The 14,885-nt window shown below is 44.6% G+C and overlaps 1 protein-coding gene across 4 annotated transcripts in view; it reads right to left on the bottom strand.

Moving 5' to 3' along the window:
- The window catches only part of LOC106602602 (phospholipid-transporting ATPase ABCA1), a 40,697-nt gene that overhangs the window by 18,060 nt on the left and 7,752 nt on the right, over nt 1-14,885 (bottom strand). For all 4 annotated transcript variants that reach the window (XM_045716634.2, XM_045716635.2, XM_014195339.3 and 1 more), the window contains exons 6-12: nt 10,921-11,042; nt 9,087-9,278; nt 7,395-7,484; nt 2,696-2,942; nt 2,210-2,349; nt 1,676-1,792; nt 118-312 (exon numbers count right to left, since the gene is read on the bottom strand). In XM_045716634.2, the coding sequence (XP_045572590.2) occupies nt 118-312; nt 1,676-1,792; nt 2,210-2,349; nt 2,696-2,942; nt 7,395-7,484; nt 9,087-9,278; nt 10,921-11,042 (1,103 nt within the window). The remainder of the gene's footprint in view (nt 1-117; nt 313-1,675; nt 1,793-2,209; nt 2,350-2,695; nt 2,943-7,394; nt 7,485-9,086; nt 9,279-10,920; nt 11,043-14,885) is intronic.

Genomic DNA, 14,885 nt, shown 5'->3' with positions numbered 1-14,885 from the left:
GAATTAGATAGGAGTGTAGACTATAGAATGGGGGCCAATTCCACCTACGGTATGCAATTCGCTTATTAGTGTCATCTAAGCGTATAACTGTCCTTGAGAACGGCTCAACACACGCACCTCCATAAAGCGGGAGATGGTCTTGATAGCGTCGTCAGTCTCGTTGAACACATCTCTCCAGGTGTAGGCCGAGCCGGCGGGACGTTTGTCCTCCGCAGCCTTGGTCAGGAAGCGGGACACGTCCTCCGCCTTCCACTCGGTGCCAGCCAGACGGTCGTTGAAGAAGCGGGCGCTGGCGTTGTTCTGAAGCAGCGTCTAAACAGGGGATAAGGTAACAGACGGATATAGATTCAGATATAGACGCCGTGTTGGTTGCCTGTAGTTGTTTGTGTAGTGTGGAGCTCTCTCATAAGCATTTCCACCAATTCAAAGACAATAAATGGTCTGAACTGTACATTTTGGCATTTTTTTTTTTTTGGTTTCCTTCAAATCGTTCATCCATCCTATCCATTAGCCTGTATCAATTATCAGGGGTCTCCTATCAATAGCACTCACACCACAAAGCATTATGTAATGATAAGTCAATTACAAGCCATGGTGGTTAACAGCCACATTAGCTGGAAGCCACTAAAAATACCACAAAATGAATTGCTATGGAGAAAATGCCTCTGGGAGTTCATTTTTGTCATATATTTTTGACCACTGTGTGGCAGTATGGGACCGGTGAGATGCATCACTGGTAGGACCATGGCCTTTCTCACAGCATGAGGTGGAGCCATGTTAGGTGGCTCCCTCTGTAAGAAATGGATAGATCCTATCACCTACCGTTACCTTAAATGAACATGAATATATAATAATAATAATGTCATTTCATCGTGGTTTGTCCCTTTCCTTTCAACTGCATGTCAGATACTCAAAACGATAAACCTGCTGTGTGTACACTGAAAACACTGTCCCCTCTTTTCTAACCCCTTACGAAAAAATATTACAGTTTTGAAACTGCAGTAAAAGTGCAGTAACTGCAGTCGGCTGTGGTATTTTGGACACAGTAATTGCAGAATATACTGCACTGCAAAAATTACTGCAGTAAACATTTATTTTCATTTTGGATGCAGTATTTGCAGCATACTGCAGTTATACTGCACTCTGACTGTAATATTTTTTCCCGTTAGGGACACCATAGACCACGTTAGTTACGGTGATTGAAATCTTTAACAACATCTTGTCAATAAATTATAATAAACCACACAGCAAATGATGTATTGCTTGGACTGTCTGGGGGTTCTTTCACTTCAAATACTTTTCCCACCTTCCTAGCTCTGACTTTGCTGATAGCTACTTTATTGAGGGAAAATGTACTTACTATGACTGAGATATGTGGTTGTTCTACCTAGCTATCTTAAGATGACTGCACTAACTGTAAGTGGCTCTGGATAAGACCGTCTGCTAAATGACTCAAACGTCAATGTAAAAGATCTTCCCCAACAGCCTTCTTTAAGGCTAATAGGAACCATGATAACATTAGCAGCCTCAAACCCTAACGACACCAAACCTATGCGTGGAACCCTATCTTGTTTTCTGTTTTCTTCTACAGTGCCCGATACTGTTGATATAGCTACTGTACACTGTAGGTACAACTGTAAATACCATGAGATCAGATGACAGAGTAGAAACTCACCCGAACCAGGTCCATCTCCTCACTGCTCTCCATGAAGGTCCAGACTTTAGGCCTCATCTCCTCCCACATCCCACCCAGGTCCCTCAGGATACCAAGCTCCTGGAACGTCTTGTTCATCTGGGGAGGGGGGGGGGGGGGGGGGCGAGAGAGAGAGAGAGATTGGAGAGAAAGAGAGAGATAGGAGAGATAGATATGAGGGAGAGAGAGGAGAGAAAGCGAGAGTAGAGAAAGAGGGAGAGAGATCAGAGAGAGAGTTATAGGAGAGAGAGAGAGATTGGAGAGAAAGAGAGAGATAGGAGAGAAAGAGATAGATATGAGGGAGAGAGAGGAAAGCGAGAGTAGAGAGAGAGAGAGTTATAGGAGAGCGATAGAGAGAGAGTTATAGGAAGGAGATAGAGAGAGAGTTATAGGAGAGAGAGAGCGAGAGAGAACGGAAAGAGATGGTTAAAATGGCTGCCTGGCCTCGATGCCGAGTTAGCAGAGAAACATTAATATGTAGGTTCCTTTGGTGTTCCTTCCGTTAGAGTCTCTCACCTCGTGTATGATCCTCTGTGTGGCGGGAGTGTCGGGGGTGTACAGGATCTTTCCCATGAGGAGAGGCTTCAGGGCCCTCCAGATCATCCTGGAGATGGGGCTAGCTTCCAGACTCCTCATCATGCTGTTACAGTACGGAGCTGAGGGGCGGAGGACAGACGGACACAGGTTAGTATCACACCACCGTAGGCAGAGTATTCCGTGGCCGATACACTTTGAAGAGGGTTACTGTGGCTATCTCTGTTATAACACCAGGGAGGAATACACTGGTGTCCATACATCCTGTACCCCCCCCCCCCCCCCCCCCCAAACTGTTATAAGTTTTACAAAAAATTACAAACTGAATTTGCATCTGATTGAAGTGCGTGGAGACTCCCTTTTTTTTTTTTTACTATAAAATTACTAACAAATTGATCCACGTTTGATATCAGTAAAAACGATTAATTCATGTAAAAGTTCAGATCAGGGAGTTGACCAAGAACTCACTTGAGGTGTTGTCGTAGGCGGACACGGGTTCGTCGTCGCTGCCGTTGCCGCCGTGGTTACCGAACAGGGCCTTGTAGTTGTTGTCCTCGTACCAGTTGAGGGACTTGATCTTCAGTCCGCCGCCCTCGGGGTGGCCACAGACGATACGGGACACGGCCTGGTACATGTGGCTGGGGGAGCCTGTGGCGTTGACCGTCAGGTAATGGATCTCCTTACGCATCTCCTTCCAACTCTTCATACTAGCCAGCTAGGGGAAGAGGAGTGGAACGTGTACGTGTAAGACACTATAGAATACATCCTATGAATCGTATTATTGAGGTTTTTTTTTTATTTGATGTATTTGTCTGGTACCGATTTATTGGAATTTTTACTCTTGTGTTTGTGTATTGAGTTTTGTGTATGCGTAAATTTAAAGTATTTTCAGAGTACAGTAATGTGTCAAGTCAACACATGATTACACCATGTGCCGAAGACATGTTGAGACATGTTTACACCAACACTCAGACATGTTCTAGAACTGATGTACTGTGTGAGTTCAGAGAGTTAATGAAAGCTATCCAGGTAGGAGTCTTTGGCTGCTATGGGACCTGGGCAAAAGTAGTGCACTCTATAGGGAATAGGGTGCCATTTGGGAAACAAACCTTGTTAGACTTAAGGTGAAAAACACTTGTCCTAACTGCCTGCCTAACAGCCTGGGACAAATATATCAACTGTTCTTGTCACACTCACTCAAATTGCACGGGAGCCTGAAAACGTTGAAAACATGTGGCTTGTGTGGTCTATTGTGCAATCCCCCTCCCATATTTTCAATAAAGGATTTTTAAAAACATTTTAAATACTCAAATCCTTATTCTCCTCAAGTCCTCACTACTTGTGAGAATTCTGTGTCCGGTAATAAATTACAATAGCAATGGGTTCACTGTGCACTCTAGGTCAGAAATGCTGACAATCCACAAACATTTAAGACCCTAACAAAACCCTGAACAACTTCTATGAGAGTTTAACTTGTTGTTGTTGTTGTGTGGACCCATCACACCTTTTTGCTTATCTGAATTCCCAGGTTTTATGCACCAACCAAACTTCTGGGAGAGCGTGATGGTTCCCTTTTTATTGAGTCTATTTAGCTAATCTGGGTCTTTAGGTGTGAAAGTGACGTTACGAAAACCAGGCCGACCTGTGTGCTTGAGAGTGAGACAGGCCCTGTGCGTGTATCAGTGTTTGCACAATGGAGAGAAAGAAAAATGGCCGAGAGTAACCTAAGAAAGGAGCCACAATGGACTCACCGCACAAGTGGCTGGTTATCTTAGAAAAACACTTTGAAGGCGGTGGACGGAGCTAAAATTAACGCACCTATGCATAACAAGGTCTTTTGTCATTTGAGACGGAGAATAGAATAGGTAGGTCAGTAATTATATCCCAACTCAGCATCTTTCTGGAACTATAAATATACATTGGTTTTATTATCTAACCTTGTTGCATAATATCTTGTGACACGTGATGAAATGAAACAGACTTGATATTGTTGCTCAGTTCTAGTAGTTTTCTTCCACAAGGAGACGACTTGAGACCCTCCGACACGTAACATATCTTCATTGACACTGACCCTTTAAATAACAACCCTGGTTTTCCTAGAGCTGCCCTTTTTGACAAAGATGACAACACATTCTTAGCATTTAGAATGTTGCCAACGTTTAGAATGGTGTAATCATTTAGAATGTTGCCATCGTTTAGAATGGTGTAATCATTTAGAATGTTGCCATCGTTTAGAATGGTGTAATCATTTAGAATGGTGTGATCATTTAGAATGTTGCCATCGTTTAGAATGTTGCAATCATTTAGAATGGTGTAATCATTTAGAATGTTGCCATCGTATAGAATGTTGCCATCGTATAGAATGTTGCCATCGTTTAGAATGTTGCCATCGTTTAGAATGGTGTAATCATTTAGAATGTTGCCATCGTTTAGAATGTTGCAATCATTTAGAATGGTGTAATCATTTAGAATGTTGCCATCGTATAGAATGTTGCCATCGTATAGAATGTTGCCATCGTTTAGAATGTTGCCATCGTTTAGAATGGTGTAATCATTTAGAATGTTGCCATCGTTTAGAATGGTGTAATCGTTTAGAATGGTGTAATCGTTTAGAATGGTGTAATCATTTAGAATGTTGCCATCGTTTAGAATGGTGTAATCATTTAGAATGTTGCCATCGTTTAGAATGGTGTAATCATTTAGAATGTTGCCATCGTTTAGAATGGTGTAATCATTTAGAATGTTGCCATCGTTTAGAATGGTGTAATCATTTAGAATGTTGCCATCGTTTAGAATGGTGTAATCATTTAGAATGTTGCCATCGTTTAGAATGGTGTAATCATTTAGAATGTTGCCATCGTTTAGAATGGTGTAATCATTTAGAATGTTGCCATCGTTTAGAATGGTGTAATCATTTAGAATGGTGTAATCATTTAGAATGTTGTCATCGTATAGAATGGTGTAATCATTTAGAATGTTGCCATCGTTTAGAATGGTGTAATCATTTAGAATGTTGTCATCGTATAGAATGGTGTAATCATTTAGAATGTTGCCATCATTTAGAATGGTGTAATCATTTAGAATGTTGCCATCGTTTAGAATGGTGTAATCCTTTAAAATCCCGGGATCATTTACAGTCAAGTTTCTCATAACAAAGACAAAGAAATTCCAGCAAACTCCGAGATCCGCCTTCCGCTCTCAGTGTTCTGTGGTTGCAGCTGATTTCGGGAGCCGCCTCAGCAAGTCACATGCTTCCTCGGCTCCAAAAACACACAAAGATAGAACAGGGCAGCCAGAGGGAGGACGAGAGGAAGAGATGGGAGGAAGGTTTTTTCTCCTCTCCACCTCAAGTAGAGCTCTCCGTATACAGTGAGAACGGTGACAGAGAAAGGCCTCTCTCTCTCGCTTTCTGTCTGTGCCTGTCTCTCTGCCTCACGCCCCGCGGGCCAGACATATAGCATGCAAACAGGCCGAGTCATTTGAGGAAGGCTGCGTCTGTTCCAACACCTCGTGCCTCCAGCCTGAAGAGAGGTTACTAGAGGTTATGTCTCCGAGCCAAGGCAGCTCAGTTAGCTACGAGGCTAACTAAGCTTCTTCCCTCTCACACCAGGGAACAAAAGCAGCTAACGGCAAAAAGCTGTGGTTGAGGTTAAATAAAGGTGGAAAAAGTGTATTTTTCTATTTTTGAGACATTCATACCGGTAGCTTCTCTTGCCTTGTAACATTGCTGCTTGTTTGACTTGTTGAGTAGGGAGGGGATCATTCCATCATTCGTTTAAGGGACTTATCTTTGTCCATGGATTTCCTCTGATGACACATACAGTATGCCAGATGGATATACAGGGACATACAGTTCTGCCAGAGAGTGTATGCTAAACACATCAGTGGGAACGACCTCTCTTTCCCACAGCTGACGGCTTCCTTATGTTCCGCCAACTCAGCAGTACTGTGGCTGGTGAGAGGAGGGGTGGTAGGGAGAGAGGGGGAAAGGGGGGAGGTGGAAGGAGGAGAGATTGAGAAGGGGGGGGGGGACAGGGAGCTGAGAGTCTCGTGACAAGGTGATCTATTGTAGTCTTTTCCCCTAGTACATCCTGCTAAGTCTCTTAGCCATGTACTGTCCCCAGCCATGTACTGTATTGGACATTCCTTTTATTTTTGTACTTTTATGTCTTTGTACTTTTTACCCCTTTTTCTCCCCAATTGGTAGTTAGTCTTGTCCCATCGCTGCAACTCCCGTACGGACTCTGGAGAGGCAAAGGTCGAGAGCCGTGCGTCCTCCGAAACACGACCCAGCCAAGCCGCACCAATAAGTCGGAGGAAACACGTACAACTGGCGACCGTGTCAGCGTGCACTGCGCCCGGCCCGCCACAAGGAGTCGCTAGAGTGCGATGGGACAAACAACTCCTGGCCGGCCAAACTCTCCCCTAACCCGGACGACGCTGGGCAAATTGTGCATCGCCTCATGGGTCTCCCAGGCGCGGCCCAGCTGCGACACAGCCCGTGATTGAACCCGGATCTGTAGTGACACCTCAAGCACTGCGATGTAGTGCCTTAGACCGCTGCGCCACTCGGGAGGCCCCATAGTGGACATTTCTATTGTAGCTAGCACAGATTTGGTTACTCCAGAACTGGGTCTGATATGTTGGGGGCAGTTAGCTATGTTGACAGTGCAGATGCCACGGAGGGATAGCGTTGCAGTTTGGCCACGTTCTGACCTGGACTGCTACCAACTGGACTGCTGACACTAAACAGTCGATTTGTTGTGAAAGACTAACCTTGTGTACAGAATTGCAGGGTTACAGCCATTTGAGGTGGCCATTTTGTGAGTGCCAGAGCACCAAGCCAGCTTGTTTATTATTGAGGGGACAGATGGGTTTTGTTTGCACATTGCGGTCCAGAGATGTGTAGTGGGAGGACCTGTTTCTATCAGACCACTACTACAGCTCATGGCTATCTTAGTGGTTGTTTTCGGCCTACATTCAAATGAGTTCACTGATAAGGCAGATGCAGATGCAGACCCAGAAATGTACGTCGAAACATACGTGTGTGTGTGTGTGTGTGTGTGTGTGTGTGTGTGTGTGTGTGTGTGTGTGTGTGTGTGTGTGTGTGTGTGTGTGTGTGTGTGTGTGTGTGTGTGTGTGTTTGTGCCTGACAGACAGCACCTACCTCTACAGCCAGCGCTCCCAAGCTCTCTAGCAGACCATCGGTTGCAGAGGATACCTTCTGGACGACCTCAGGGTCGGACTTCACGTCCTTCTGTTGTGGGTGAGGATGATGAGGGAGAAAGGGGAGAGAGGGGGAGGGGGGATAAAAGACATGAGAACAAACACTCTCCAGGGACACTTCAGAGAGGGGTTCCTGTTCAACCTCATCTGTTATTGACGGTCACAAGAGGGCCGCTGAAATGTGAGCTGCTGCACTCTCACAGCTGACCCCAGACCTGTACTTAGTGGCTAAGGTGCATCTGAAATGGAACCTTATTCCTTACATATTGCACTACATAGGGAAAAGAGTTCCATTTCAAACGCACCATAGCCAATGAGTACAGGTCTGGGGTCAGCTTTCCTTATAGATCCAATATTACTGCGTTCCATTGTCCATATTAGTGTACCACTTAGAGCGCCAGCCTAATGCAAGGCTTCATTTTCTGTGTAGTTGTATGATGTGGATATTGGATCAGGGCCTATATCAGTACTCAAGAGCAGTCGGTTACTTCATACTGTATTCAGAACAGGGGGTGTTTATTCAAACCCGAGTCTAATATCCCTGATCTATTTTGTTAGGGAGGGAAACCTATTGGTCTTTTTCAGAACAAATAGTATCACCATAACACGGTTTGAAATGACGGCTGATTCAGCAGTATGATATTTCAACAAATATTTACAACATTTTCTCCCGTGTTAGTTGACCATTGCGACAGCGTTTTCATTGGCAGACTGTTCTGTACACTTTTGGCGCCTTTCCAAAAGCTTGTCCCAACACCGGACTGAGAGTTCTGACTTAGCTAACGAAACTGTGTCAGCTAAAATGGATCACTCCTCTACTTGCATCCAAGTGTGATGGTTATCTGAGGTGTACAGTGATTCTATTCACGGAGTCCTATTATTGTTGAAATTAACACATTGTATTTTTCTTTGTGTGTGTGTGTGTGTGTGTGTGTGTGTGTGTGTGTGTGTGTGTGTGTGTGTGTGTGTGTGTGTGTGTGTGTGTGTGTGTGTGTGTGTGTGTGTGTGTGTGTGTGTAAAGTCTATATTCAGACATCTGCCACAACAGGGTTCACGGCCTCTCCAACTCCCATTACGAGAAAGAGACAAGGGACGCATTCATTGTCAAGCTAATGTTTTGTGACAGGAACAGGATTTCTTGTACAGAAATATGGATTGATCATTCCTGACCCTAAATGGTAATCATGTCAGGGAACATGATGTTCTCTTTATCAGAAGAAAGAAGGCTTGGTGTCAGCAGGCTAAATTATCCCGCCATAAAGTGTGTTTTGTGTGAAAGTGAGTGCAAAGGGAAAAGCCTATTCAGTTTGTCTGACTGACCAATAGTGTAATAATACATTCATTGAACAAATGAAGATTTGCTAGGCCTATGGAATTGTGTTATTAGGCGTTCACTGTTAAAGCCCCCACTGTTAAAGTGTTCCGTGTTAAAGCCCCCAGTGTTAAAGCCCCCAGTGTTAAAGTATTCACTGTTAAAGCCCCCAGTGTTAAAGTATTCCCTGTTAAAGCCCCCAGTGTTAAAGTATTCCCTGTTAAAGCCCCCAGTGTTAAAGTGTTCAGTGTTAAAGCCCCCAGTGTTAAAGTGTTCAGTGATAAGTTTTAAAAAAGTGTTAGTATTTTAAGTGTTTCTTACCCGTATGGGTTTTAGGAAGTCCAGGTTGGACAGGAAGTGGTCCTGGGCCTTGTTCAGCCAATCAGGGGAGGCCTTGCAGATGATGTCTTGAGTGAGCCGTGACACATTCTTGTCGGAGATGGTCACAAACTCCTCCAGAGAAGTGGTGTTACACATGTCTCTAAGATGAACGCCGAAACCTCCAATCAGGACCTGGTAGATAACATGAAATTATATTTCAGGGATCAAGTTCTCGCAGTCGAGAAACAAACAAAAAAAATGTGTTGCGGGGATGTCGGTGAGAATTGTGATTTCATGTTTTAACTGTAACAACTTTCAAAATGAATGCCTAGTCGGGAATGATTTTGCAAATATGTTTTGAATCATATATCATCACAGGAAAGCTGTTGTCATATCTCTGCTGGCAGTACTACTGCCTCTAGGGCAGCGTTTCTCAAAACTCAGTCCTGGTGACACGTTTCGTTTTTTTCCTTAGCACTACACAGCTGATTCAAATAATGAACTCATCATCAAGCTTTGATTATTTGAATCAGCTGTGTAGCACTTGGGCAAAAACCAAAACGTGCTCCAGAGGCATTACCAAATGTTCCTATGACTCAACACAAACAAAGATGTTTGGGGAATGTTATTTGTAACCTATCAGAACCACTCTGGAAACCCAATTTTTTAAAATTCTATTCCAGGAAGGTATTTGCTTGCGGAATGACCCATAAAAAAAAATCTAATTTCATAATTCTACATTTCCACATGGTGATAGCTATCTCACAACATGGTCAACAACTAAACATATGAAAAACGTGCACTGTGCAGCTTTTCAGTAATGCATGGGAGAGACTTGTTTTTTCCACTTAGGGAGGCATAGCTCGAAGGTCCCACCGGTCTGAGGAGTATACAGTGCACATGTGTCCAGACTGGCTGACTGAGGGAGGGAGGCAGAGGAAGGGAGGGAGGCAGAGGGAAGCTGCTGCGGTGAATAACAATGTGTCCTGTATTACCACATCCAAGCTGGGATGAACTAGATGATAGCCTGGCTGAGACAGCTTCAGGACATTCTTTCTGTGTAACTGTAGGGTAGAGTGGAAGAGTAATGCGTAGACTCCCTTAATGACCTTGACCCTCAGCATCACAGGTTACTTTTGAACCAGGGACAAACTGTTAGGTAACTGCACTACTAGGTACCTATGGATATTAAAGGCTACACAGTTTTTTTGGTGTGGATAATACTGCCAAATCCTTTACCATACCAAATATCCCTTACGCAAATTGATTTCCTTGATGAATTTTTTTTGTTCATATCAGAAGAAGAAATGTATCTCAACAGAAAGTCGGACTAAAATCCCCTGAACATTTCTACAATGTACTGTAGGACCTTCCCGGACTATCTGTGGAAAAAGGCCAGAGAGAGAGGGGGCTGATGGGTTATAAAACATCCCCAGGGGTGGGTGGTGGGGGGGGGGGGGGGGGGATACGGTTAATAGATCCACCGCGGGTGAGTGAGCCCCGCGGTGGGCGGAGCTAAATCATGTGACTACTGCCCTCCAACTACAGACAGCAAAGAATTCTGCTGAAACTGAGCTGAATTATTTTCCCTGAGAAAGAGGATGATATGAGCCACAGACTTGGTTCTCTCCGCAACACCAACCCCTTATGATTTCATTACAGGGCGTTGCAAGTGTAGCCGTCTCACGGTGTATATATATATATAGTTACAGCGTGTCAGATACCAGCAAACCAAGGTCATGGCATGTATGACTGCCTTTAAAAAAGTACTCGATGTGGTGACAAACAGAAGGAGAAGCCTTCTCTTTTCTCTTCACACAGTGAATACGTTTACCTTCTCTAGGTTGAGGTCAGCTTCTACAATCTGCTGGACGGCATGATGGGATAGGGAGGCGTTGCGATGCAGGAACGACGACAAGGTCTCCTTATCGCGGAGAAAGTCCTTCAGCTTGAAACCTGGAATGGGATGATGGAATGCACATTCAACAGACTGACTAGGAACACCGTGCTACATAATTAGAAACAGATCTATTTAAAAAGACAGAAATGTGTTTTTATGGATACAATTGTGATTTAGCATCGAAACTCATAGTCTTGAATAAATAAATGATAGTCTGGGGAAACTCCAAATACACAGTGTTCTTTGGGTGAAAACTGTTAAGTCCTCAATAATATGGTATAGTAGAAATATTATACTAATATACTGGCATGGACAGAATGGAGTGATACAGTGAGGGGAGAGATATCATGGACCCAGTTTACCCTGCTCTGAGGGCTATTGTGCTCACTGGGTCAGAACATTCCAGAGAAGTCATCTCCGCTTAAAAACCAGTTGAAGTCAGCTCAGCACTCTGCTGCTTCGCACTCCAGCCGGGGTTACTCTAGGGCGTTCCACTTTGGCCCAAATACTGGGCTCGAGTTCTGGGCTCCTCACTTTTCACTCTGTCCCGTCCCTCCCTGCCCAGCTTGAATTGGAAATCTCCTTACCTAAACATTAGCGTCTCTGTGTTTGTGCTGCATTAGTTAGCACAGTGACAAGTAGCTGCCGGATACATGGTAAAGTAGGAACATTACCCCTTGGAGGGAGGGGGGGGGGGGGGTTACTAGAAGGTAGTTTCACCCATAACTAGGGCCAAGGAGTTTTTCCTGGTCAGAACCCTAACCCTATTCCTAACCCTATACTCTTTGAAGAAAAACTTATACCTACAACTTTGTCTGTCCCTGTAGGAGAACCCTTTTGGGTTCCAGGTAAAACTCGACTGGTAACACGATCTAGACAGGAAACACTTAGCTGCCCCAGAGGCTCCTGGGAGCAGGTCAGGGGGGACGTGGTGTGTGTTGAAGAGACGTCCCCACAGCATAGAGACGACCCCAGAGCAAATAACCAAGGAGTGGTCATGAGCTCTAATCAAGAGACTGGAGATGTGCCTTAACAACAGTACTGAGTGAGTGTACTGCCATGAAAGACCAGAGGGATAGCCCCTAAAGGTACTGTCTGTCTGCACTTGGCCCCTAACTACTGAGTGAGAGTACCGCCATACAAGAAAGAGGGATAGCCCTGCACTTGGCTTAGGTGGTGACTATGCTGTGTCTCCGACCTACCAAAACAACAACAAGTAGGCTACGACAATACGAGGCACACTGGCATCCAGGCTTGTCACTACTTGCCCTGGCTTCTGGTGAGTAATACTTGATAGACCTGAGGAGACTGATGATTCACCTGTTCCCAAACCTCACTGACTCAACAAACAAAATGGCTGCCTTTGCCAAGAATGACAAAAGACAGTTGGCTACAGATAATTTCAGGTTGATAGAACACGTGGAACAAACGTACTGCACTATATCGGGAATAGGATGCCATTTGGGACACAGAAGATGACTGTCCTGACTGACTGAGTCTAATAACCTGAGAGAAGGAAGCTGCCAACAGAACCAAAACGGGAAATGAGAGTCTGACTGATCTGGAACTTGACCGACCAACACTAGGCAAGCCAGACCTCTTTGAGAAGGAGAATTGTGCGTGCGTGCGTGCATCCGGCCCACCTAGGAAACCTGTCAGTCAGTCTGGCTGACACGTCAACCCATTACATTAAAGCTAGTCTTTGTTACAAACCCGAAAAGAGAAGTGCAAGCAGCAGCATATCGATGTCGAGCATATAAAACATACAGCGAGAGAAGAGAAAAGTCTGTGGATTTCGTGAGATTAGAGAGAAGTGGATATGTTTCATGAATAAGATTAAAGTGCTTCGGTCGTGACACGAGGCACTAATTCTAACAGCGACATGAACTTTCTCCCCTTTGACATAACGGCACTTCACTGTAAGGCTTTATATAGGGGAAGGATTTTATAGAGGGTCAATGCAGAGCTGTGATCTGCTCCTAGACTCCTTTTAAACACCGACGTAACCAATTTTAACACTGGTGGCTTTTCAAGTCTTGATATTAAAACACTGGTCTTTTTAACACCGACACCTTTCTCCACGTTTGGCCAGACTGTTCACGTGACTCGTTTTAATTTGCCTGCAACATAATTATGCTGGAAGGAGCTGTTACGCAATAGTGTTGACACGGTCTTCGGACCGGAATATCTCTGGTAATATCTTAACTGTGCTCGAGTCCTCTGGAAGGAAGGTGGGAAGTTATACTGCGGGAGTAGATAGACGATAAATGCATGTTGGAGTGGAAATGTGAAATACTTTTTCACACCTTTTCTCTACCCAGACCAAAGTGGGGTCGGTGAGCTCTGTTTAGAAGCGATTCATCTTTTCGCGGTAGGCCTGTGTTAGTCTCTGAACTACTCTTTGGTTCGATATAGAATCGTGACAGTACGGTTAACACAGACACAGTTCATTTATGCTCCTTTATGTAATAACGAATGACATGTGTTGTCTTTGAAGTGCGTCAGCTTGATGGTTTAACAGCGGCGTGAGCGTTAACCTTGATGACGTGCCATGAGGCTCATCCGGCAGTTGATATTACATAATAAGCCAATTCAACCCAAAAAGTCAATTCATTGTCAATGTCAGTTGTACGTTGAAATATGACATTGGTATAATGTTAATTCAACGTGTTCTGCCCGGTGGGTAGGTAATATGTATGGCAGATATGTAGGGGCGTGGGGACTGGGACACCTCAAGACTCATGCAAGGGAAAGATACTATCATCAACCTGATATCCTCGAAGACCTTTCCCCCTCTTCCTGGGCCAAGGTCATGACATCCCCATGTACCTTCCACTCTGAAAATGGCCGCTCAGCAAGAGCCAAAAGCAGACATACAGTATCCATTAAATCTGTGGAGCAGTGTGCAGGAGTTTATTTTCAAATGGTATTCAGTTTTATCATGCTGTTAATACGATTAGTTATTCACCATCTAAAATGAGATGGACAGTAACGTGAGGGGAGACTAGAGCACATAATGATCCTCAAACAGGATGTAGACACATTCCAAGCCCAGGGTTGGTCCAGTTCAGACACAGACACAGAGACAGCAGTCAAAACATTAAAGGGCCACTTAGTTTAAATCTGTATCCTGTTGTGATGGGTGGGTCCAGGGAGGTCTTCCTGCCATTTAAAGAGATAGAACAGGACAGGACATGGGCGCTGTACCCCCCCCGTTGGCCTAGCAGCAACCTCCCCACCCCAGGACTGGCATGGACTGATTACACCAGTGGTATGCCAACCATAGAAATCTAATTACTAGAAGGGACAAAGCCTGGTCCCATATTTGTTTGTGCCATCAAGCCAACTCCCAGCAGATCTGGGACCAGGCTAACAAAGCCCCTCAGACCACCACGTTTTTTGACTGGATCACTCATGGGTACACTGAATCATAGGACATTGACTGGAATGAGAACACCCATTCTAGTAATTATATTTCTATGCTGCCAACCTGCACCCATTGCCCTCCATTATGAGCCAAAAAGCCCCATTTTGATTAGGAGCTGTATGGTCCCCAGTAATCTGCTTTTCTTCACATTAGGAATTTGGGTTTTCATGGAGGCCATTAAAATCTAAGCATGCCATTTGCTCTGAACTCTCTGCGCCGTATGGCCCCAGGAAAACGAGGACTGAAACCATCAAACAAGTCTCAAGTTCAGTACTATGTGCTTCAAGTGTACAACGTGTGTCCTACGTCTATAGCTATAAGGCATGCACAGATAGGTGATCATACCTACCAACTGAAAAACCAGGCTAACCAAACTCAGATCAGTATGCGTGCAATACGTCTATGGCTCAGGGCCTATGTGTGCAGGTGGGTACAGGCTTAGGATCAGATTCAGTAACATCAATGTACAAGC

The sequence above is a fragment of the Salmo salar genome, chromosome 04 (genome assembly GCF_965601325.2).
Source record: "Salmo salar chromosome 04, fSalSal1, whole genome shotgun sequence".
NCBI classification, from domain to species: Eukaryota; Metazoa; Chordata; class Actinopteri; order Salmoniformes; family Salmonidae; genus Salmo; species Salmo salar.
The sequence above is the reverse complement of the archived record's forward strand: the minus strand, read 5'-3'. Positions and strand labels throughout refer to the sequence as shown.